The 25,101-nt window shown below is 51.6% G+C and overlaps 2 protein-coding genes across 7 annotated transcripts in view; both read left to right on the top strand.

Moving 5' to 3' along the window:
* Positions 1 to 261: 261 nt before the first annotated feature.
* Positions 262 to 3,910, top strand: SMIM12 (small integral membrane protein 12). 5 transcript variants are annotated; one of them, XM_061559696.1, is made up of 3 exons: positions 262 to 797; positions 1,433 to 1,465; positions 1,775 to 3,910. In XM_061559696.1, the coding sequence occupies exon 3, from the start codon at positions 1,783 to 1,785 to the stop codon at positions 2,080 to 2,082; it is 300 nt and encodes a 99-aa protein (XP_061415680.1). In that variant the 5' UTR covers positions 262 to 797; positions 1,433 to 1,465; positions 1,775 to 1,782; the 3' UTR covers positions 2,083 to 3,910. The 5 variants fall into 5 exon arrangements, with proteins under 5 accessions (XP_061415680.1, XP_061415677.1, XP_061415679.1 ...); XM_061559693.1 differs by having other exon boundaries at positions 1,770 to 3,910; XM_061559695.1 differs by having other exon boundaries at positions 1,433 to 1,489.
* Positions 3,911 to 8,984: 5,074 nt separating this feature from the next.
* LOC133347444 (myomesin-2-like) overlaps positions 8,985 to 25,101 on the top strand; it is a 48,209-nt gene continuing 32,092 nt past the window's right edge. For both annotated transcript variants that reach the window (XM_061559700.1, XM_061559699.1), the window contains exons 1-14: positions 8,985 to 9,151; positions 12,336 to 12,982; positions 13,931 to 14,113; positions 15,105 to 15,414; positions 17,548 to 17,705; positions 18,878 to 18,970; positions 19,617 to 19,705; positions 20,241 to 20,282; positions 20,652 to 20,807; positions 21,358 to 21,519; positions 22,779 to 22,920; positions 23,375 to 23,574; positions 24,144 to 24,200; positions 24,890 to 25,014. In XM_061559700.1, the coding sequence (XP_061415684.1) occupies positions 12,411 to 12,982; positions 13,931 to 14,113; positions 15,105 to 15,414; positions 17,548 to 17,705; positions 18,878 to 18,970; positions 19,617 to 19,705; positions 20,241 to 20,282; positions 20,652 to 20,807; positions 21,358 to 21,519; positions 22,779 to 22,920; positions 23,375 to 23,574; positions 24,144 to 24,200; positions 24,890 to 25,014 (2,289 nt within the window). In that variant the 5' untranslated portion in view covers positions 8,985 to 9,151; positions 12,336 to 12,410. The remainder of the gene's footprint in view (positions 9,152 to 12,335; positions 12,983 to 13,930; positions 14,114 to 15,104; positions 15,415 to 17,547; positions 17,706 to 18,877; positions 18,971 to 19,616; positions 19,706 to 20,240; positions 20,283 to 20,651; positions 20,808 to 21,357; positions 21,520 to 22,778; positions 22,921 to 23,374; positions 23,575 to 24,143; positions 24,201 to 24,889; positions 25,015 to 25,101) is intronic.

Here is a 25,101-nt window from a genome sequence, read left to right as displayed (position 1 = left end):
CTGGGTGCCGCCTTGCGCCGCGGCGTAGCGACACGGCAGTGGCCGCGCATTGAGAGCGATCTCGTGCACCGACTTGCTGCGTGCCAATCGTTATTTCGGTGTCATGCTGCCACTCCAGTGTCACATCGTTGAGGTGCAATGGCACGAACAAGCAGCAGGAGTAATGCTCGCATCGGCTTGCACTCGATTGTTGACTGCTGTTTGCATAACGCGTTTCGCAATTGAGCCGCCCGAGCGGCTTCCGTAGGGGTCAGGTAGGGGGGGGGGGTCCCCCGCGTGTCACCTTCACTCGGGACCTGAACAGCGCAGGGCTTCATCGCCGAGTCCAGCGCCTTCACTCAGCAGGGCCTGCAGTGGTCACACGGGGCCTTCACTCAGCAGGGCCTGCAGTGGTCACACGGGGCCTTCACTCAGCAGGGCCTGCAGTGGTCACACGGGGCCTTCACTCAGCAGGGCCTGCAGTGGTCACACGGGGCCTTCACTCAGCAGGGCCTGCAGTGGTCACACGGGGCCTTCACTCAGCAGGGCCTTCAGTGGTCACACGGGGCCTTCACTCAGCAGGGCCTGCAGTGGTCACACGGGGCCTTCACTCAGCAGGGCCTTCAGTCAGCAGGGCCTTCAGTCAGCAGGGCCTTCAGTGGTCACACACGGGGCTCACCGCGTGCAGGGCCTTGTACAGGGCATTGACGACACGGCTATCAAGGGCCCACGCGGCCTTGGCGAACTTCACCGACTGACAGGGCCTTCGCGCGATTCCAGGAGCATCACCCTCGGGCCTTCGTGAGCGTGAGAGCCGGGTATGGTTTTAAGTTACAGCCCGTTTGTCACTCCACTGCTGGATGAAGGCCTCCCTCCCCGTGGCGCATGAGTCGTGCGTTTGCTGGGCCACACGACATCGGCGGTGCGCCTTGGTGCAGGGGAGACGAGGCCCAGGGCAGGTTCTCGTATTGCTCGCCACTGACGTTCGCCACGAGTCGGACTCGGGCTTCAGTAGCGCAGTGCCATGGTGTTATGGGTGGGGTAGTGGATTATAATCGGGCCTCGTTCGAGGAGTTGCCTAAAGCTCTGTGACTCGTTACCCGTCCACAACACACGAGTCGGTCGTAACCCTCGCCAAGGGAGTGTCATTCATAGCTGTACATGACGAGAAAACCCCATGGCTACAGAACAATTAAGTGTGCGAGTCTTGCTACAGTAATGTTCTGAAGATCTCGAGTTATATTTTGGCTTTGTGATGGTCTTGTATCAACGCGTGTATTATGAGTGTCATTGCCTTTGCAATACAATATGCCCAATTCCACAGTTGTTTATCGGAAATAAAGTTGTTACAATGATAGACTGCATTGTTATTGTATTGCTTGTTGTGTAATGTTCACATTTATGTGAAGTTAATGATGTTGTGGTCTGACTGTTTAAATTCTTACCGTTCCAGATCTCCCTCGAAAAAGAGACTTTCGCTCAACGGGTACGCACTTGTTTTAAACAACAAGTATGTACATTTTGTCCCACCTACTACTTTTAATTATATTGCTCATTAGAAGCTTGACACATAACGCTACCAGCCTTTTGACATCTCTCCATCTCGCCACCTGAAAATGTTTGCCCAAACTACCACACAAAATGCTCTGCTGCCTCCTTCGCACTCTACGCTGCTGACACATTATGGAACGCATCACCCTCCTTTGCACTTGACAGATACAAAACCGCAACAAAAGACAGCACAAAAAGACAAGAGCCGGTTTGAAATTGCTTTCTCCAAACCCTGGCAGAGTAGAGCGCGTCATGTGGCCGATCATCTGGACCGCGATGCGCACCTACGCGCCCTACGTGACCTTCCCCGCGGCGCTGGTCGTGGGCTTCGTGGGCTACAACCTGGAGTGGATGGCGCGCGGCGGAGACCTGGGCCAGCCGTACGAGGAGCGCGGGGTGCTGGAGCGACGCGAGGAGCGCCGGCTTCAGGAGCAGCTCCATGACGTGGCCACCGGTGGCCCCGGCCACTTCAACAGTCTGCACGACGTGCGCGAGTTTGCGCCGCGCGCCGTGCTGGAGCGTAACCGCGCCGGCGGTGGAAGCGTGAGCTAGTGCGATGCGTGACGCGCCGTCGAGCCGGCGGGTTGCGTTGAGCTGCGTCTGCGCTGCCAGATGAGATTGGTGATGCGAGCAAAGGTAATTGGTGTCATTCCCATCGTGACGATTCGTCGTGTTTGGCAGACGTTTCGTGAAAATGTAGTGGTGTCCCAATTATCGACAATGGAGCCACTACCACCACGTCTTTGCTGACAATCGGAAGAAATAGATCGGTTAACAAGATGGGAATGATATCCAAAAAATTTAATAAATATTTTGCCAGTCTGTAAGTTTCTTTTATAAAGAATATAATGGGATGGAGGTATCTACACTAAAGACAAAATAATGGTGGATCTAACAACGGTGCAAAATTATAGAAATTCAAAAATGTCATGCCACATAAAGGTTCTCTAATATATTGGCAATGTACCTGATATGATAATTGTGTTGTTCCAATGATAATACTTAGAGAAGGCTTTGTTCAAGCGTATGGGAGGGATGATTTCCTGAATTGGTGTAAACTTCCTCTGCACTAGTATCCTTCATCAGGGGGATGATTGTTGGGACAGGTGCTGAACAGGTAGCATAGAGCTTTCATGAGGTGATTGACCGTCTTGTAAGACAACTTGAATGAAAGTGTACTGGGAAAAAAAGTTTGATCTAATTTTTGTCACTTGGTCAGCCTTTGATCACATCCGTGTCAGTTTGTTTTTTGTGTGTAATGCAATCGGTGTCACTACAAATATGGTTATAATTATTGATGGTGTGTTTGGTGTAGTGTTTGCCAGGTGACGTAACAGAAAACATGAAATTGCATACATCTCACCTGTTCATACCTGCAGCCTTTGTAATTGAGTAGTATTAAAATAAATGTTGAAAGAAATAAGTTTGCCAAATTATTGGTTGATCTTTTTATATAATGTATTGTCGAACATATAAACCCATAAAACATGGACCATTTTTCCAACAGACTGAATAGCAATACTTTTGCATGTGGCTAATATACTCTGGAAAGTTCTGTTGCGTAACTTAAGTTCGGTGTCCTAATTAATACAACATAATTCGAGTGTTGCAGTACTTTTATGTCAATTGAACTTTGTCTTCTCCCTTTATGGTACGTGTATTTTATTTTGTGTTTAATATATATACTCTTTGGTTTTTTCGGTAAAGTCACGTCTTTTTTACCTACGTGACTACCGAAAAAACCAGAGAGTATGGACCGTTGCAGTCACGAAAACTTCTAATCTAGAATTATTATAGATTGTGGGGGAATTGTCCCTAAGGGTATCATATAATTAAACCTTTTAGAGTTAACATAGCTCTGGAAAGTTATAACTGGATACAATATGGCATTTTCTGTTGTAGCTGCATTTTGAGTTTAGTTTGTCCTTTCCCCCAGCACCTCCGATAAGTATGGTTGGCTACGTACGGTGTGAAAGAAATTCAAAATGTATCAATGCATACGTAGCAACTGTGCCGGCTCACTATACCACTGTGAACACATTTACAAAGGCGCACTCGGCGATATACACGGCGTTGAATGGCAGGAGGTGAACCCTCTGTGTTGCTGGGATGTTGTTACCTGGGTTTCACATGGCTGTTATATGTTGGCTGTGCAATGTTTATTTAAAAGACTGCTCGTGTCTCTTGTGATTGGCCAACATTGTACAATGCTGGTGGGTTTCAGTGAATTTATGAAGTGGCCTTTTCACATATAAATTAATGTGGATGTGTATGCTCATGTATACATGTTTAAGCAGTATTCCACACTGTGCTTTGATGTACAGCAAGTTCAATATTGTATTATACAAATAATTTGAATAAAATGATATAATTATATATACATTATCCTGTTGATATCCTTATTGTGGTGATACTTAACAGCAGTCCAGACAAACACAAGTTGCTAAATCATACGTGTAAAATACATATGACAAACAAGTATCTACAGGTATTCTTTGGGTCTTTCGGTAAAGTCACGTAGATAGAAAAAATGAAAATAAAGTGACTAAAAAATCAAAAAAAATCACAACGTTTTGATCGCAACACAAGCAATCGTCATCAGGAGAAAAAAGGGGGAAAGCTGCTGAGGCAGGCTGTTTTAAAGGTTTGAAATGTGTGTAGCCCAAGGGTCATGAACGAAGTGGGCAGAGCTAGTGATGTTAAAGTGAGAAATTTGCAAGTCAATGTAAGATCGGGGAGCTACCTCCACGACGAGGGCGCGGAGGTGGCCATTGTATTGTGAGAGATTAGCATGTCAATGTAAGATCGCAGAGCCGCCGCCACTTCATTTTTATTACTTTATTTTTATTATTTTTTCTACCTACGTGACTTTACCGAAAGACCCAAAGAATATGAATTCCTGCAGTCACGAAAGCTTTAAGTCAAGAAGTATCTACACGTACAATCATCTCCGTACATACATATAAATATAAACTTAAACTTTTTATTTCACCGGGTAAGTGCTACTGAGCTCTATAGCTCTTTTTGAGACGCGACCTGTCCACAAATAATAGCTCACCGAAATGGCTTATCGTAATGTGGAAATTTATAGCAGCCAACGACTCTAAACGCGTTTTGAATCTGAGTGTGGAGGGAAAAACTGGTGGACCCGAATAAAAATCGACGCGACCACAGGGAGAACATCCAAACTCGAAATATACAGGCGTCCCGGTCTGGATAGAAGCCACAACGTCATGGTATTTAACATCAGCACTCCATAGTAGTGCACAGATATGGTCCCTAGCATGCTTGGGTTCATTTAAACAGGCACCAAGTTTATTTCAACAATTTAACTTGATGCTTGACCAAATGTAAAATCTGTTGCGAACCAGAACCATTGTGTGTGCACCTTTACGATCTCAAGTAAGATCAATGGATTTGACCATGATCATGTCAGGAGTCATTTAGCAGCGACCTGTCTTCCCCAGGCGCCCCTGCCGTGAGGCCAACACTCGCTCGTGACATTGGGTCAAACGTCTCAACGCAGAGGCCGCCTCGGAATTCTCGTTACTCAGAATTGCCTGCGTGAATCATTGGCGTTGACATTACAACATTGCCAAAGCAAGAGAACACGTCAGCAATGTAAATGATTTATTATTCACTTAATCTGTTTTATTTCAGCGATTTTCGAAAACTGAATGTCTTCATGGCCGATGACGCACTTTGACGCGGCATACCAGGAGCACACGTGAGAGTTCTTAACACAGAAACACTCGGGATAAGCGCACTGGATGGGGAAGTGGAGTATCTGCAGGATTACAATGCCACTGTTTCTGCAGCCGGGTGCTTGACCCCGTTCCCTCCGGGGTTGTGATGGCGCTAAACCTTGGCGCGCCTCCAGATCCTCTCGCACAAAAGTAAATATAGCCCTACTTTTATCTGGGTGCATGGCACTCTTCTCAAACCAATCACTCTACACGTAAACACATGCTCTCATTGTGATCCCAGCTCACCTGATTGCCCCGGGCGTGCATGTTGGTGCGATGCTCTTAGAGGTGTTCAACTCTGAGGAGGGGGAGGAGCTTCGCTCCGTCTGTGGGTCTCTGTGCGTGTCTGTGGGTCTCTGTGCGTGTCTGTGGGTCTCTGTGCGTGTCTGTGGGTCTCTGTGCGTGTCTGTGGGTCTCTGTGCGTGTCTGTGGGTCTCTGTGCGTGTCTGTGGGTCTCTGTGCGTGTCTGTGGGTCTCTATGCGTGTCTGTGGGTCTCTGTGCGTGTCTGTGGGTCTCTGTGCGTGTCTGTGGGTCTCTGTGCGTGTCTGTGGGTCTCTGTGCGTGTCTGTGGGTCTCTGTGCGTGTCTGTGGGTCTATGTGCGTGTCTGTGGGTCTCTGTGCGTGTCTGTGGGTCTCTGTGCGTGTCTGGGGGTCTCTATGCGTGTCTGTGGGTCTCTGTGCGTGTCTGTGGGTCTCTGTGCGTGTCTGTGGGTCTTTGTGTGTGTCTGTGGGTCTCTGTGCGTGTCTGTGGGTCTCTGTGTGTGTCTGTGGGTCTCTGTGCGTGTCTGTGGGTCTATATGCGTGTCTGTGGGTCTCTGTGTGTGTCTGTGGGTCTCTGTGCGTGTCTGTGAGTCTCTGTGCGTGTCTGTGGGTCTCTGTGCGTGTCTGTGGATCTCTGTGCGTGTCTGTGGGTCTCTGAGCGTGTCTGTGGGTCTCTGTGCGTGTCTGTGGGTCTCTGTGCGTGTCTGTGGGTCTCTGTGCGTGTCTGTGGGTCTCTGTGCGTGTCTGTGGGTCTCTGTGTGTGTCTGTGGGTCTCTGCGTGTCTAGACCTCTCGGTGGTCGATCTGTGAGTCAAATTAAATTAAAAAAAACAGATGAATCATTGATTCTTTCCGGGACGCGGTGACAGTGTTGAAGCTTTCACTCCATCACCTTGCGTTCTGGCCTCATTCCCACCACTCATATTGATCGCGTGAACTACCGGCTCAGCGCAACGTCACCAACAACCGGCGGGAACTGTCCCCCTGTAGGACACCCCCCCTCCCCCGTAGGGCAGCCCCGCCTGTAGGGCAGCCCCCCTGTAGGGCAGCCCCGCCTGTAGGGCAGCCCCCCCTGTAGGGCAGCCCCCGCCTGTAGGGCAGCCCTGCATGCAGGGCCCTTCAAAAGTGTGCGGCCGTGTTCCAGCCCTGAAGCCACCGTCGTCACATTCGGAATATTTGAGCGGCAGCAGTGAGTAGGGGTAGTGGTGGGTTCACGCATCGAGGATAGTCGCCCTTTATTCCTTGGGGCCCAACACCCCCCAACTCACGAGCGCACACAACTCTGCTTTAAAAGGGCACAGATTGTGGGGTGGCTTCGAAGAGCACTCTCGAGAGGGACGCGCGATAAACGCGTTTTCTGCCCCCTCGGGCATGCGCGTGCCTGCAACCCGCGTGGTGGTGCGCACTGCGGGGTGGTGCGTGCCTTGGACTCACACACTGGGTCTCGCGACTGCATCGTTGGGACGGCAATTTTTTATTTTACCACCCCCCCCCCTTCCCTCCCTCCCACCCTCTAGGGGATGCGTCCGGGACGCGAGTTGGAGCAATACTTGTGCGTGACATTGAGATGGCTGGCATAGGGTTTCATTGGAAGCAGTAGAATATTCATTGGGGTGAGGTTTCCTAAATTGAATAATCCCAGCTGCCAAGCTCCACACGAAATGAAGCAAACTCACTTTATTTGTGTGCCAAGGCACCTGCTATTGCTTTCCTGGTGTCGTGACGGCTCGCGAAAGGGGATTCGGTCTACAATGAAACTCAGTAGGCGCTGCGTGCCGAGGGAACTAATAGTTTAACACGTCGTATTAACACGTGGTGGGCTGAGTTCGCTCAGGGTTCGCTCACCTCTGTGCCAAACTGCCGTAGGGAAATAGTTGGCATTACGACAAAAAGAGATATACGTGGATAACGTGGTAATTTTAATGGACCAAAATGCGTAATTATAGTATTAATGATTAATTACAAATAAAATGCACCTTTAGTCACATTGGAATGTTCTATTAACAGCGTAACAAATTGATAAAATTGAAAAAAGCGTAATCAATGCACGTGGAAACATTTTTCTGTGAGGCCCTTTCTGAATTCAAGTCGGCTGTTGAACGTCCACCGAGGAGATGGAGTGATGAAATCGCCCCTTGTGCAGGAGCGATGTGGATTGTTGCATGACGGGATTGTGGGCGATAGTGGTGGCTTGGGGAGGCCTTCATCCAGCAGTGGATTTACCGTGGCTGATGATGATGCAATGAGGGGCTGCGTCAGTGCTCTAAGGGGTCAAGCATTGGATATTGACAACTGTTGCGGATACCAGATGGCCACTTGACCTCTCCATCGCTGACGCCATCGCTGGCTGCCCCCACTCTCCGGTAGCTCATTGCGTGGGAGCCAGCTGCTGCCGTGCCTGCACCAGCGCTGCCAGCGTGACGCTGCCCAGCGGGGCGTCACATTTCAGCTGAGCTTGTCACTTGGGTTATTCCGCGCAGTTGAGAAAGCGCGTCTCAGGAGGGACCCCCCTCCCTTGCTCAGAGGTGAAGGAAATCACAGTTGCGATGATGGATCCCTACGCAACATTGCCGCTCTCTTTGTAAACGTTGGTCGTAACGTTCTCTCATGCGTGCCGTCACAGGGGAGGGTGCACGCACAGCCGTGTGTCATCGTAGAGTCAATATCTGTCTGTGCGGTGAGGCACATGCACCACAGCACCAGCATTAACCTATACCAGAGATATATGGCGTGTATCCTGACAAGAAATATTCATATTTGGACAGTGTACATATCGAGTCTGTGGCGTGATCTTGCAGTACTGGACTTATGAATATGACGTGGACACATCAGCGGCAGATTCGATATAGTGACGATGGTGACGATGATCGCCAACAGTGGAGGACGGGTGCTGCGATAATTCATGGGCCAAGATGGGTCATAGATGAAAATACTTGTGAATAAAGCAATGGAATTGTAGCAAACTAAACCCGTAATCCTTTGCGGTAAGTCAACAATGATTGTTCTATTGTTGACTTTTTCCTGCCATGGGAATGTGGAATTTCCAGTGAAGCTGAGCGCCGCTCTATCGGTAACTGAGCAGAGAGACACCGTGACTCGACTTCGCTTTGATGTATTTTCATTCGTTCTTCAGTTAAAGACAAAAACAAATTCACACCCTCCCGTGGGCTCAATCACCTGCACTCTGCTCCGTCGCCTCCTCAGCGCCTCGCTCAGAAGCGCTTCGCCGCGCTTCTCCCCATTGCCACTCACGCCTCACGGTGACAAGTGCCGTGGCCACCGGGGTCTGCCCTCTCGGCTGGGGAGCGAGCGAGCGAGCGAGCGGGCAGGGTAATCGCGTAGTAAGCGGGCCGAAAATACCCCGGTGGAAGCGCCGTTCCTCGCCATACATGGGCGCGCCGGGCAGCAACGCCCTCGGGTATCCATCTCGCTCCCCCTGCGCTCCCCTGGCGCTCTCTCCCATCCTTCCTGCGGGTCCCCTCTCGCCGCACGCCTCTGGGATTGTATCGTGCGCTCGGCTTTGCGGGTTTGTGGTGCCGTGTGTGCGTAGAGTGAGGAGGAGGGAGTCGTTTGAAGGCTCATCTGGCCGTTGTTTCGCGAGAGTTTAGAACCAGGTAGGTGCCAGATCACCCGCGTGTCTGGCTTCGCTGGTCGTTGATCCAGAGAGCAATGACACCATTGAGACGTTAACATTTAAACATACATTGTTTAGATTATATACTTTGTGTGTGTTGTATATGCAATTCATTGCAATGTTAGAATGTATATTTTGCTGTACATGAGGCCCTGTTGTATACTTACACCACGAGACGCAGCAATACACTTTCTAATTTGCATCTTCAGTTTACCAAATGTGTTTTACGCGCATCCTATTTCCGTAGTTAATCAAGAGTAAAACTACCGTAACTTAAGAAAATATTAAGCTGTTAACTAATTTGCATGCTTGCAATTGTCATGTGCTGTGTGTGTGTGTAAAGACTGTGAAGAATGTTAAACATTATAATCACAATAAGCAAGAGCAGTGGAGCGATAAGGATTGTCATCAATGATTATTTAATAGGCTGCCTCATCCTTTGAACCATCGAGCAATTGAGGAAAGTGGCATTTGCTCGTCGGCATGGTCTGGATTAAATTACATGAATATTATATTACATAGTTTGCATTATAGTACACGTAAATTATATTGGCTATATTATGTTACACATGGCCTGTTTTGGGATGGGGAGAATGTATGCAGAATCATCACCAAACAAATGTGCAGCCCTTTGTCACTTACCATCACTGCTTAAATGAACGTTATTGAAATCAATGTATGAACTTTATATTCGAAATTTTACGCTCGAACATTTTCACATTGCTATGCCGTTACTTTAATTATCTAACAGATTCTGCGATGCTGATTCGGTCGCGTTTAGCCCCCAAGGGTCTTTGCTCACATCTCCAATACTTGTTTTACACGCACGCACGCACATATATACCGCACTGTGCTGTATATATAGTCGGGCTATATATACTCCGAGGAATAGCATTCGCCTGCAATTAGAAGGGCAGTTTGAGAGTTAAAATTTCGGTGGGAGAGTGAGGGGGATGGGGTTGGAGGAGCGACTTGACCCTGTCCATAGTATCCGAGGTGGATAAAATAACGAGTACCAATTCGCAGGAAGTGAACGGTGATTGTCCTCTGCCCACACTGATCTGGATCAGGAGAGCCACCACAACAGCTGCGAGCACTGAGTGGGCACTCTGACCTTTGGCTTTGCTTTTCGCACAAACGAAAAGCAAGTCCTATGGTCGCGCATGCCTTCCGAGTTAAAACCATGGATGGGGGTGAACTGAGCCCATCATTCCCAGGGTGTCGAGCAGATACGTGCAATGCTGTGTGCAAGTCAGCAGTGGTTGTCCTGTGGAAGACTTGTCCCATCACAGGAATGTGGAATTTCAGGCACTGAATCAGTACTTTATATCGAAGATGAGCATTGCTTCCGTGCTTATTTGAGCAAGGAATCACTTTCACCAGACTTGGATTATAAAACCTCATTTGCTGGCTGTGTTGTGTATTCATTAGTGACTCACCAACTTACTACACTGGAAAATCTGGGTTAATCTCCGCCAGCTGAAACCTGATTTCAAACCAAGGATCTCAGCAGTGGTGGCTCAGTGCTTTGACCGCTAAGCCACCCAGCCACCTCTTCTTGTTTAACTTTTAATTACCAGGTATGCTATTTGAGTAATTGACTAATGGCCTCAAGAATGTAGGTCAGCTTTCCGGGTGCCCTTGCAGTCAATGGAATGTGCTGATGCTGCTGCTGGTGCTGCTGATGCTGTTCCAATATTACTCATCGTCTTAACCAAATCCTGTAACTGGGCTGGAGCTAAAATTTAACTTAATTTTTATTTTACCAGGTAAGGCCCACTGAGCGATATGAATCTATTTTATCAGAAGTGACCTGGCCACATATGATAGCTCAACAAAGTGGCTTTTCACGTGGAAATGTATAGCAGTCACATGTTTTAAACGCAAAGCTTATAAATGTGGAGGCGAAAAACCAGAAGACCAGGAGAAAAATCCACGGGACCACAGGGATAACTTGCAAACTCCAAATATACAGCAGCAGGCGTCAGGGTCGGGATCGAATCCACGACCTCCTGTATACGAGGCGAGGTAGTTAACATCTCACCACCGCGGCACCCTATGTAGAACTGGACCCCAAAATGCAGCAGCTGTTTGCCAAATGGGAGCCAGCCGGGGCATTGGTCCTGTGATTGCATTTCTCTAAATGGCTCCCTCGCTCAACCCGCCCACTTTATTCACCTCGTTCGCGATAATGGCTTTCTTCATGAGCTCCACACTGGCATCTGTGGGATGGTGGCAGTGGCTCATCGAGAGACTGAAGATGCTTGAAGATGCTTTACATGCAGACGTGTTTTTTTTCGTTTAAAAAAACCTCTGGCTCAAGTTACTGCCGGCTCGAGTGATTGAAAAATAATACCCCACTCGATTATTGTCGTATAATGACCCTAGTTCAAAAATATTAATGCATTCATGGTAATGGCTACTAAAAGGATTGGTGAAGGGAATAAGAAATATTATGGGCACATTATCAACAAGCGTCTGTGCCCACGAGGACATTACTGAATCCATTACAGGCCACTCTAAAGTAGGTCACTGTGTGCCGGTGTAAATGAGTGCATACTTTTATTCTAAATCTCAGCAGTGTTCATCGAATGTTAATGGAAAGCATTGATTTCAATGTGAAAATGGACCGCTAATGCTGTTACCGATAACTCTGTGAAAATAACCAAAGGCCAAACATTCCGAAATAAATGTCCCATTTTGCAATAAGTGCATTGCCGCTAATTGGGAATTGTCTCCACAGTCTGCCTAGCGGACTTAGCAACGCAGCACTTCCACACCTGGGCGCTGACCAAACCTTGTATGTATATATGTTGAACTTCTTTCACACCGTACAGAGCCAACCGTGCTATTTGGAGGTGCGGGGAAGGCCAAACTAAACACTAAAATAATAATCATCGTCATCATCAGCACCATCGTCATGGCCCATCTGCTGCTGATGTTTCCGTATCATTCCTCTCTAGCACCTCCTCTTCCTCATCAGTCCATGATCGTTTTCTTGGTCGCCCTCTGCCTCCGTTATCTACCACGATCTTTGCCATTGCTCTTGCAGGCGTCCGGTTCGGTGCCATTCCTCTGACGTGACCGCAGTAGCCCGCGTGCATCACCGAGCTGATAGTGGACGTCACGTCTCAGTCGTGTCGCGTCGTGCCACCTGTCCGCAGTGCACGTCCTCCAGCAAGGCTGTCCCAAGTCGGGCTACGTCGGGCTACACCACCAGCACCAGCAGCAGCGGGGCGATGTCCGTGCAAGCGAGAAAGAGCCGCGGGCTGGGCGTGTCGCAGCACACCGCTCACTCCGACTACCACAGGGTCCGGGCGCGGAACGTCGAGCTGAGCGACGCCCGCCTGCGCTCGGCCGAGGCGCAGCTGCACGCGGCGGACCGCGAGTACCGGGCGGCGCGCGTCGCCTCGCTCCGCGACTACCGGTCGGCGCAGCTGGAGGCCATCACGGACGAGTACCGCGTGGCCCGGCTCGACCTCGGCCGCCAGGAGCACGCGGCCGCGCGGCTGCGCGAGCAGCGAGCGGCGCGGCGGCAGCTCGCGTCGTCCGAGCACGCCGCCGGCGCCGCTGCCGCCACGAGGGCCAAGTCCGGCAAGCGCGAGTACCAGCTCGCTCTGCTCGACGCCAGCGAGGACGAATACGCCGCCAGTGCCCGTTACAAGTCCGCCCTGGAGTCGAGCAAGCGTGAATACAGCTCGTCGCACCTCGAGTCGAGCAAGCGTGAATACAGCTCGGCGCTCGTTGACTCCACCAACAGGGACTACTACGCCGCTGCTGCGGAAGGGGAGGGAGCCATCCGCCTGTGCGAGTGAGTACTGCCACCACGCGCGGCCGGCTCGTGCCGCACGATTGAGGGCTCGTCCAGTTTGGTAGCGAGACCGGGGATAGGTCTCGTCTACGAGAGGGACCTGGCTCACGGAAATGACAAAAGCGATGGCGTAAAAACAAAGCGCAGCGATGAAGCAAATATAAATTGGGGTGACAACAACCGAGTTGGAGAAGAGATCTAAAGCAGTGCACAAACATCAATATTACGTAAAATAGATTTCCTGCAACGAAAGTGGCATCGGCTTTAAGCGTGTAGCCATCAAAGGATGGATACATGTTTTCCTGAGAATGTTGTGCCTCGGTGATGAGTCGTTGTTTTAAAAGTTATTGGCAATTGGCTCCACCAAGTAGGGTTAAACATTTCTCGTGGGACCCACGCTAACCATGCCGAACAACGGCACTGACCCCTTGCAACTAAACAAGCGCACACTCATAGACATGCTGAACGTATCACAAGCATCATACCCAACAACATTATGTGAATTATATAAATGTCACTACCGTGCTTTACTGAATGTATCTTGCAGAGAGGGGCTCGGGGAATGATTTTTGTGTTTGATGAATAGTCACCATAACCTGAATTTATGGAGAAAACCCGCGCATGGCTCCACATTTTCACACGATGATAAGCCACTGAACGATCACCTGTGGCCAGGTCGCTTGTGGTAAAAGATAAAGAGTTTAGTTTGGATCACCAGCAGTGGGGAAATTAGCGAGAACAATGCGCCTTGGGCTGCCTCATCCAGACGTGAATCTCTTGAAGTCGCACTTGTCCACAATACCCCGATATGGTCACTTCCACTGCTCGGGCCCAGAACCACGGGCGCTGGGTCCTGGGCGGCCGCGTCTCTCGCATGGGCGAGCCGCCGTGAGCATCAGTGCCGCGTGTGCCCCCCCCCCCCCCCCCCCACCGCTACCTGCCACTCAGGGGGAAGGGCGGCACGTACGAGCTGGAGGAGGAGGTCGCGGCTGGCACCGAGGTGCTCCACCTGGGCCGCTGGAGCCCCGTGCTGAGCCCCCGGGTCAAGCGCTCGCGCCACCTGCGCATCCTGCAGGATCACGAGAACCTGCAGCCCGGATACCAGTACTACGTGCCCATCTACCGCAGCCGGTATCAGCCAGCACACGCGCCGGGACGCTCGGAAAACAATTACATGATGCAGAATTCCCATAGACTCACATGGGGCACAACGGGATTCCAATAAGGTCACATGGGGGAAAACGGAATGCCCATAAGGTTACATGGGAAAACGGGATTCCAATAGGGTCACATGGGGGAAAACGGAATGCCCATAAGGTTACATGGGAAAACGGGATTCCAATAGGGTTACATGGTGGGAAAACGGAATGCCCATAGGGTTACATGGGAAAACGGGATTCCAATAGGGTTACATGGTGGGAAAACGGAATGCCCATAGGGTTACATGGGAAAACGGGATTCCAATAGGGTTACATGGTGGGAAAACGGGATTCCAATAGGATCACATGGGGAATACGATTAGGCCAAATCCTGAGGCCACAGCCCCGAGGCCAAGGTCGAGAACGAGAACTGCGACAATGTTCTGGAGCTAAAGAGTGGTCCCGAGGCCCAGCCCAGCCAGAATCGCACCAGGAGCAACAGCAGCAGGTGAAATGTGAAATATTGAGAGGTAAAGATGGAACAGGCCATGGACCTTACCACCTGAGTTCAATTACCGGCCACAGCTAAACATCAGTGGTGAGTAGCGATATTCAAACGTGTTCTGACCTCTCCCCCTTCACGAACTCGCATCAACTAGCCATCGAACAAAGATGGTCACTGCGTCGCACGCTTTCAGATGCCCTTCTGCGGCCGTCTGGAAAGCTCTTTCCTTCCGATATTAGGAAGCCACTGGAGCTGTGCACTTTTAAATCATCTAGATCTAAAAACGTTTACATCATCTAGATCTAAAAACTAATTTCTTGAAAACAGCATTTTGTTTTTAAGTTGATGTCATTTCCCCGCACCTCCGATTAGCACGGTTGGTTACCTACAGTGCGAAATAAGTTCAACATACATACAAACGCACGGTCAAATGACCCCCAGCACGGTCTCGCTGCCCCTGCTATTGCTGCCCTTGCAGGCTCGGTGCCGCCGCCTCCTCCTCCTTCTCGGAGCTGTCGAGCACGAGCCGCGCGTGGCAGCACGAGTACTCGCACGAGTACGCGCACGAGTCCTCGCTGCAGCGCGAGCAGCAGCACGAGCAGCATGAGCAGCGGCAGCAGCTGGAGGAGGAGGAGCAGCAGCTGGAGTTGGAGCTCTCCAGCAAGCGGCGCTCCGCCTACCGCTCGAGCCACTTGTTCGCCAGCGAGCTGGAGAGCGTCGAGGAGAGCATGTGGCGCTCGCGGCAGATCTTTCGGGAGCGCGCGGACCTCTCCCACATCCGTCAGCAGGTGCTCGGGGCACGCACGGCACGGCCGAGCCGCCCGACACGGCCGAGCCGCCCGGCACGGCTGAGCCGCCCGGCACGGCTGAGCCGCCCGGCACGGCTGAGCCGCCCGGCAGCTACACACAAACACAGATACACACACACGCAGATACACACACACATATACACACACACACAGATACACACACGCAGATCCCTCCTATAGCTTTCACTGTTAGCGAGTAGCGCCTATGAAGGCCGGGACGGCACACGAGGGGGTGGGTGGCCAGCACCAAGCCCGACCGCCTTTGTCTCCCCAGTGACCATGTTTACACACCGCGCCAAGTACTCCATTGAGGCTGAGTAGACCGAGGGGAGGCTCAGGACCGGTTCAAATATTCTCCACTGGTGTTGATGGCCGTGGGCGGGAATCGAACCCGGGTCGCCTGGTTCGAAGCCGCAGCGTGTATTCTCATCCTCGTTTTCCCCGTGCATAGCTGTTGGGGGATGTAATGGAAATCAATGGACTGGTTCAGCGTTTTTCAGCCTACGCTTTGTAGTTTTTTGTTTAATCATTCATTCAACGAGCTTTCACAACACGCGGGATATGTAATCCACGTTGACCAACTGTACTCTCTCGGGTGAAGTGATTTCGATTTGAGAAAAAGTCGTTTGTTTTACAACGGATATGATTGGGACTCACAGACGCTGTCTGCATTCCTCTAGCTCAGCCGTTTCTCCAGCCTAGATGCTGCACTGCAGTCAGATGTGTGCCGTGATTTACTCCCGCGCCATCAAATTTTCAGGTTTACACACTGCGTCAAGTTGTAAATTAAGTTTAAGGTGGCTTTAGAACCTGCTGGACTCAACGGCGCATTCAATCACGTCGCCGTGTGTATATATATTGAACGTATTTCGCACCGTATGTAGCCAACTGCTAATTGTAGGTGCGGGGATGGACAACAAACGAAACACAAAATCAGTTCTAAAGAAATTCGTTTTCAATCGAGATGATTTAAAAGTGCAAACTCCAGTGGCTTCCTGGGTCGGTGCGCTGCAATGAAGCAATTTGTTTGCTCATTAAAAATTCAGCATGGCCAACAAACATCATCGTGTGCTCTAACATTGCATGTACACTCCACATGGGGCACTTTACAAATGCTGACATACAGAGTATCAGACGCCCGTGATTGAACAAGATTATCTCACGATTACACCAGATTATCAGGTGATTTAACCAGATTATGTCATGATTACACCAGATTTTCACGTGATTTAATCAGATTATCTCATGATTTCATCAGATTATCTCATGATAAATACCAGATTATCACGTGATTTAACCAGATTCTGTCATGACTACACCCGATTATCACGTGATGCAACCAGATTCTCTCATGATCATACCAGATTATCACGTGACTTAACCAGGGTATCTCATGATTACACCAAATTATCACGTGATTTAACCAGATTCTCTCGTGACTACACCAGATTATCACGTGACTTAACCATATTTTCGTCAGAGGAAATCAGAAGACGGTCTCTCAGCTCAGTGGCCAATTACTGCTCACAATACACTCGTGGCAATGTTGGGTTTGCACTCAATTTGGATAAATTGCGGCTCTGGGAGTAGAGAATATTGATTCGACGGTCACATGACAGGGCGTCTGGGAAGTCCGCCACTAAAACATTGTGCGTTAACGAGGACGCTGGAAGGGGTCTCAGAAAGAGTTCTGTGAAATCTGGGCCGTTCTTGTCCACGGGTTGATGCTTTGCTCTCAGAGAGAGACCTCAATCGGCACTCCATCTCATGACACGGTCCAAATAACACCATGGAATAACATAGTAAAAAAAACACAATTCAGTAGCATCACTAAATAGGACAAATCTATGTGACTTTTAAAAGTGGTTGATTGAGATGTCTGGCAGGGTGTGTGTGGAGAGCGGTGGTAGAGTGGTTAGTGCACTGCTTTATGAACCCGATGAGCTGGGTTCAGTTAACTGAACCGGTCTTAGGCTTCCCATAGGCGGCGGACGCAGCCTTAAATGAGTACCTGGTGCAGTGTGGAGAGATCATCAGTCGGGATACAAAGGCGGCCGGGCACGGTACTCGCTGCGCAGCGCGCGCCCCAGCAGTCTTTGTCTCTGCGTGTAGATCCACACGCGCTCCCAGGTGCAGAAGCGCATGAGCCTGGACGGGCAGCTGCGTGCGCCGCACTTCACCGTGCGGCTTCGCTCGCACACCATCTGGGAGCGCATGAACGTCAAGTTCACCAGCACCGTGGACGCCTGGCCCGAGGTCAAGATCACGTGGTGAGTGAGAGTGCCGGACAGAGGCGTCGCGACGCTACGGGGCTGACGCTGAAACCGGCGTCCAACGGCTGCTCAAGTGATCGTCGGGGTTGGTGATGGTGGCCGTGGCCCTGAATTATCCACTTTTCTCTGGCAGGGGCTGGGTTACTCATTCCAAATAACAGCCATTGTCAATGTGCAGAGCCCCGAGAGGTAACGACGGCTTTGTGAGGAGGTGGCCGATGAGGATTATGATGGCGTTCATGTGACAAAACGTTAAGGGTGTAAGAACACGTCAAGTCATCCATTACGATGCGTCCTTACCCCTATAATACAGGCATGGAATGATAATACACTACACATGTGAAAGAATTCATTTTGTTTATTATGTATTATTTTTATTTCGTGTGCCTTGCATCCGATGGGTTTGACACATCTGTCCACGTTATCGTCGCCCCATTTACAAAGACCAACGAAAGGGAACTGATTCTTGGATGGAATTGTGACCCTGAATTGTGACCCTGATTGACGACAACTCAGCGGCTGGCGAGCGGGGCCAGATCGCTGGAGCCTGCGAGGATGACAATGAAAGGTTCAATAAATTTAGACCAAGAGTCACACTTGACTGACATCGCTCTGCCAAATCATTATCCGTCTGCACCACACAACGCCCAACCCCGCACTGACCTGGTCAAGTTCAATCTCAGCATGCCAACCCTTAATGAGTCGCCCCCATCACGCCTTACACCATCACATGTCTCCAGCCATCCTTGTATAACATTACAGGTGCGTACGTTAATGACGGTCTGAAACAGGCGAATGCACGTGTCGCTGTATTTACTTTAATTATATTTACATTAATTTCTAGCGCCACGCGAAATGTCGTGAGCGCAGCAGCTTGGGAGCGTCGGGTTTGCGAGGATTACAGGTTGTCACGCAGCGGCAGACAATGTTCTCCCGCGTGATGACAAAGCCGAGATGCTGCAGTGCAGTTCGGCAAGTGTCCACGTTGTTTGTCTGTCTAAAGTGACAACAATAGCAGCAGCAGCAGTATTAAGGCACAACGCTTTCTTCCCTAGACCGTCGGGTACAATCTGTTCCAAGTTTCAAAGAAGCGATGCTGGAAGGAAACACTCTGGCTGAGGCGTGCTTATCGTCTTCTGCTTTAACTTCCTATTTTTGTTTTTTTAAAGGTACAAGAACAACGTCCCCATTAGCTCGGAGATGTGTCCCGAGAAGTACAGAGTTGAGAGCCGATTCGGAGTGAACACGCTGGAGATCAGCAGGTGAGCACGTGTTTGGCAATTTGCTCATGGAGGTCATGTCACGGTGCGCGCATTTCGATTGTCACGATTTCATGAGTGGTCAAGGATGCATACGGGACTTGATTTCTCGTGACTAGGAGCAGCCACAGATGTTTACTGGATGTGGTGTCAATGTGATTTCGTGCTCCAATTAACATTGAGGCTGTGCTCATTTTCTATTTCTAACCCTTAACCAGTGGTTGGAATTCCCCATTCGTACGACAGGGACCATAGTGGTACCTATTTTATCGACCATGGAGGGATGATGGGCTGAGTCAACCCCCAAATGGGATTTTAACTCTTACCTTCCGATTGCGAGCCGCTCGCTTCCCCACTGAGTCAACTGGTGAATGCGCGTTCTGGGTCACCGACGTGAGCACACTTGGCTGAAGTGAAGTCCGGCATCCGTACGCACACACGCACGGCGTGTACAGACACGCACACGCACGGTGCGTACAGACACGCACACGCACGGTGCGTACAGACACGCACACGCACGGTGCGTACAGACACGCACACGCACGGTGCGTACCCACGGCAGCGCCTGCGTGCCTATCCACCGTGGTGGCCGCGGATTCCGAGCGCAGCGCTTTCCCCGCTCACGGCGCTCCCCCCTCCCCACCCCCAGGTGCGACTTTGACGACACGGCACAGTACTCCATCTCGGCCATTAACGTCAAGGGCGAGGCTTCGTGCTTCGCCTCGCTCGTCGTCAAACGTGAGCCCCCACAGCCCCCCCCCCAAACAGCCCCCACAGCCCCCCCCCAACCCCCCCCCCCCACAGCCCCCCCCCCCCACAGCCCCCCCCCCCAAACAGCCCCCACAGCCCCCCCCCCAACCCCCCCCCCCACAGCTCCGGTCACCCCACGACTGCCCCTGCGAGCGCGGAGTCCGTATCATACCACGACTCGTTAATGCACACACACACACATATACAGTATACTCTATGTACAAACATTCTCCCCCTCACCGCCCATCGTCTACATTAGGACCAATATGTACACCCCGTGAATTGTTTTGACGATAACGAGTGAGAGTAGATATATATTTTTTATTTGTTTCATTGATGAGGCGACCACGAGACAGTGGTGGGAAATACTCAATACCTACAGCAGGGCCCAGTTCCTCAGTAGGACAAACACTGTTGACTTCACACAAAGTGGTACTGATTTTATAGACCATGGAGGAATGATGGTCCGGGCCGGGTCCATCACTGACCAGGACTGTGCACCTGCTTCCCTTTGCTTTTGCAGGCTTCAGGGGAGCTCTGGAGGAAGGTTCTGGATACCACGAAGGTCTGTGCTGCCAACCACCACTCATCCATTACATCGAAACCATCGCACGCCAAATGTATATTTAGAAAATGAAGTTACGGGCCGGAATATTTTATGTCGGTGTTGACACGGTCGTGGCCTATGACCAGTCACGTGGATGTGCCCGACCTCACCAGATCCCTCACGATGTAACATCTCTCGTAAGGTACTCCGCTGGGTCTGAAGGTTACTCACCCACGTCACCAAATCAAACCGAATTTAACTCCCTCTCGTCATCGTCATCCCGTCCATGCCGTGCCACGTAGTCTTCGCTTGCTTTTTTTACTTCGCAAAACTTCGTTTTTTTTCATGACAAAAACCGAAATTGTTTCTTCTCATCCCCATGAGCAGTGTCCACGATGATCCCATCCTACTTCGACATCCACCTCATGGACAAGTTCCAGGTGTCGTTCGGCAAGGAGGGCGACACGCTGAGCCTGGGCTGCACCGTGCTGCTCCAGCCCAGCATCCCCGGATTCCACCCGACGCTGGAGTGGTACCGCGACGGTCAGCACCGACTCCCACCGCACACGGTCTCTCGCCCAATGCAGCAAGTCGGTTGCTCAGCGAGGCTTCTCTGGATAATGGGCATCATTGTTATTGAGTAGGCCACATGGTGACAAAAGCGTTTTGTCTCGATGAGGCCGTCTAGCTCAGGGGCCGGAGCACCGAGTAAGGGCTGCCGAGATGGTGGCTTCAAGTCTAAGTTCCAGTCATCCACGAATGATGTCTGTGAGTTTCAGACAATCACATCCTAGGGGTGTCGTTAAGGCCATGCGTTACTGCGGTATAGTGGTGTGTATGTATTGGCATGTATATTTCGCAATGGTGGTGGCAGTAGTGGAGATGGCAGTGACAGTGGTGGCGGTGGTGATGGTGGTGACAGTGACGGTGGTGATGGTGGTGATGGTGGTGACAGTGACGGTGGTGATGGTGGTGGTGGCGGTGGCGGTGATGGTGGCGGCGGTGGTGGTGGCAATGACAGTGTTGGCAGTGACAGTGGTGGTGGTGTTGGTGGTGGCGGCGATTTTGGTGGCGGTGGCGGTGGTGTGTGTAGATGAGCTCCTGGAGGATTCCAAGTGGGTGGAGACGAGCCGCGTTGGCGAGCGGGGCACCATCACGCTGCGCCACCTCAACAAGGAGGACGAGGGCCTCTACACGCTGCGCGTCGTTGCCGGACTCTCCTACGACCAGTACAGCGCTTACGTCTTCGTCCGCGGTGAGGGTCCATTCGCGCGTGTGTGTGTGTGTGTGCGTGTGTGTGTGTGTGCGTGTGTGTGTGCGTGCGTGTGTGTGTGTGTGTGCACGTGTGTGTGTACGTGTGTGTGTGTGTGCGTGTGTGTGTGTGTGCGTGTGTGTGTGCACGTGTGTGCGTGTGTGTGTGCGTGTGCGTGTGTGCAGTGGTTATGGTGAGCGGTAGTGTAGCGGTTAGCGCGCTGCGCTATGAACCTAGCGACCCGAGTTCGATTTCTGCTCACGGCCAACACCAGTGACGATTATCTGAACCGGTACGGGCCTCCCTTAGGTCGACTCAGCCTGAAATGAGTACCTGGTGTGAACATCGCCACTGGGGAGACAAAGGCGGTCTGGCGTGGTGCTGGCCACCCACCCCCTCGTGTACCGTTCCGGCCTTCATAGGTGCTCGTTAACAGCATTTTCCCCTACAGTCTGTTAAGGCTATACGGGGGATATTTGTCTTTGTGCAGTGGTTAGTGTGCCGCGCTACAAACCCAGCGACCCGAGTTCAATTCCCACTCATCACCAATAACGGTGGAGAATATCTGAACTGGTCCTGGGCCTCACCGAGGTCGGCTCAGCCTCAAATGAGTACCTGGTGCGATATGTGAAAACAGCCACTCAGGAGATAAAGGCTGCCGATGTGCGGTGCTAGCCAGTGGGGACACTGTCTCGTGTACCCTCGCGGCCTTTGTAGGTGCTCGCGAACAGCACTTCCCCCAAGAGTCTGTTAAGGCTAGACGGGGGATCTTTGTCTTTTTGTTGGTGTGCACGCACAACGCATTCAGACGATTGTGAGGGGGGCGGTGCTCATCTCTTCACCAGTGGTGCCACTGCCACACGGCCGCAGTGGGAGCAGCAGTCAACCTAAAGGAGAACAATTCAGAGCTATCGAAAAGAGTTGAGGCCTCGGTGATAGAAGGGTGAATGGTGCCACATATTTAGGCCCTGATGAAGTGAACAAGCAGAGATGTGGACCCATGTTCCAGATCATGTTATGTAATTGGGGTCACATTTATGCACGTTCAAAATGTCCAACTTATTTTTTTTGTATTCATTGAACACATTGATGTAAGAATGCACTCTGTTGTTGAATTAACATCTAATGGGTCACCCTCCAGACTTGCCCCACCGGAGACAAAAGCTCACTACGCCACTGTTCATTCGCAGCAGACGCGTCCCCTGCCCGGTAAGCACCTGACCACGCGACGCGTCTGTGTGCCCCCCCCCCCCCCGTGCCAGACGGGAAGACGGAGGTGGAGGGGGCGCCAGGCGCCGCGCTCGAGGTGGCGTGTGAGGACGTCAACAAGGATTACGTCATCGTCACCTGGAAGCACCCGAGCGACGACCACGGCAGTCCCGTCATCGGCTATTTCGTGGACCGGTGAGACGCCGACGTCCGCCGACTCGGGGCTGGGGTCGCCACCTGACCTGCTTTTCTCAGGAGGCAGCTGTCGTGGGGAATCTGTAGGTCTTCCCTTGCTTTGCCAGGTCAATGAAACACCACTCAAGACAATGTGTTTAGATGTAATGGGTGAATAAGTGGGTGGGTGGATGGGTGAATGGGTGGGCGAGCTCGTGAGTGAGTAGGTGGGCAGAGGGGGGTTGCCACCTGTCCTGATTTTCCCAGGATCACCGTCTTGTTGAGGTAGCCGTCCTGGAAAATGTGTTCAGCGAATTTTTTCCAGGAACATGTAAATCGCCCCCCATAAAACAACCAAAACCCCGTTAAGCCGTGCGTGCGTCCGAGCGTGTGTGTCCCACCGCTGGGACCGCTCGACCCGAGCCACCGTGACCTGTGACCTGTGCCGCACTGCCTCCCCTCGCGCCGGCGCCAGGCGGGAGGTGGGCACCGACCAGTGGGTGCAGTGCAACGACGCGCCCGTGCGGTTCGCGCGCCTGCCCGTCACGGGGCTGGCCGAGGGACACTCCTACGAGTTCCGCGTGCGAAGCGTCAACTCCCGCGGCGTGGGCCCTGCCTCGCGCTCCTCGGAGCCCGTGCTCGTCGCCGACCCCACCGCCCGCGCTCACCACAAAGGTCACCGTCCCCCCCCCCCCCCAAGCCCGGTGGGGAAGCGAGGACTCGGGGTCACAGGCACTGAGCCGGCACCGCAGAGAACCTCCTGGGGTTGGTTTTGACGAGTGGAGTGAGTTGGTGGTCTCAGCCCAGTCCTGTGGGCACCAGGGATCTAAACACATTCCCCTCGAGACTCCCTCGCAAGCCACTTAGGCTTTCCTCCAAAGCATTGCAGTGTCTTCACCGTATTGATGTTAAAATATATAAGTATACAATTCCCAGTAACGTCTGCAAATCACTCCAACAAAGAATTGTTTTTTTTCTCATTAATGAACCTCGCGACTTGTGTTGCACAGTCACGCACACCCAGCCCAGGCATCTGCCAGGAGAGAGCGATTCGTTTTGTTGAGTTCATTCTTCAATTATTGCATTGGGGTCCGCTGTTAAGAGTTTTTTTGGTAATTCAATATTTTATTAAAATACAAATCACAAATGCTATATAATTGTAATATAAAACGTCATCTATATGGGGGGGGGGATTCGTACACTGTGTTGAGAATCAGTCTCACGCTTTGCTCTCCCTTTCACAGAGATGCCGGCTGCACCGTGGACCGGGCAGATTATGGTCACGGAGGAGGAGCCGGAAGGTGCGAGTGCGGACATCTCGCCCAGGGCGCCGCGTGTGCATGCTCACCCGTTCGCGTTGTCGCGTCCAGAGGGAGCGCCGGTTTGAGACTGGCGCAGTGCGTAAGCCGCTGTGCATGAGTAGAGGAGCCCACTGTGTTGCTAAGGGACAGGTGTATGAGGAAGGGGTATCGGATGGGCTGCCATATGATTGGTGAGGGTAGAGGTGCAGCCCTGCAATGTTTTGCTCACGCCCCCTCGTGGAGGAAGGGCCTCCTTAAGACAGACTTTAAAATCGCAATGACAAAGGAAGTTTCTAAATGCAGGCGCATCGCAGGGTAGGGTGAGCGACTTGGATGTAAGAAATACCATGCAGCACTAAAGCACCTCCGATTGGCTACGTGCAGTGCAAATGGAGTTCAATATATATAAGTGCAAAGCAGTGCCGAGGTAAATCAGGAGTGTGCAGGTGCTGGAGGAGGGGAGGCCATCAGGGGCAGGCGTTTTGAGTGGCACCCAGACGCCGGTGACCGAGAGGAAGCCAAGACCTGATGCCAGGTGGTCGGACACAGTCAGAGCAGACCTCGCCGCTTGGGTGTCAACTTTGCACGGGTTCAGCAGTTTATCAGCAGCAGCAGGGGCGGAGGGAGGGATTGCGATGGTGCCGTGGGATCATCAGCGGCGCTTCTGGCCGTGCTGACCGCGTGTGCAGAGGGGACGATCCCGGGCCCGCCCACGGCGCTCTCCGTCACCGAGGCCACCAAGGACTACGTGGTGCTCTCTTGGAAGCCGCCATCTCTGCGGGGCAGCGAGGGCCTCGTCTACTACGTGGAGAAGGTAGCGCCTCGTCCCCGATTGAGATCCGCACGTGTACCACAGTGACGCTTTGCCCCAAATGTAAATGGTTTTTTTTTCTTTCTGATT

This window comes from Lethenteron reissneri, chromosome 26, assembly GCF_015708825.2.
Source record: "Lethenteron reissneri isolate LAM-NWPU_2019-01 chromosome 26, ASM1570882v1, whole genome shotgun sequence".
Lineage (NCBI taxonomy): Eukaryota > Metazoa > Chordata > Hyperoartia > Petromyzontiformes > Petromyzontidae > Lethenteron > Lethenteron reissneri.
The sequence above is the reverse complement of the archived record's forward strand: the minus strand, read 5'-3'. Positions and strand labels throughout refer to the sequence as shown.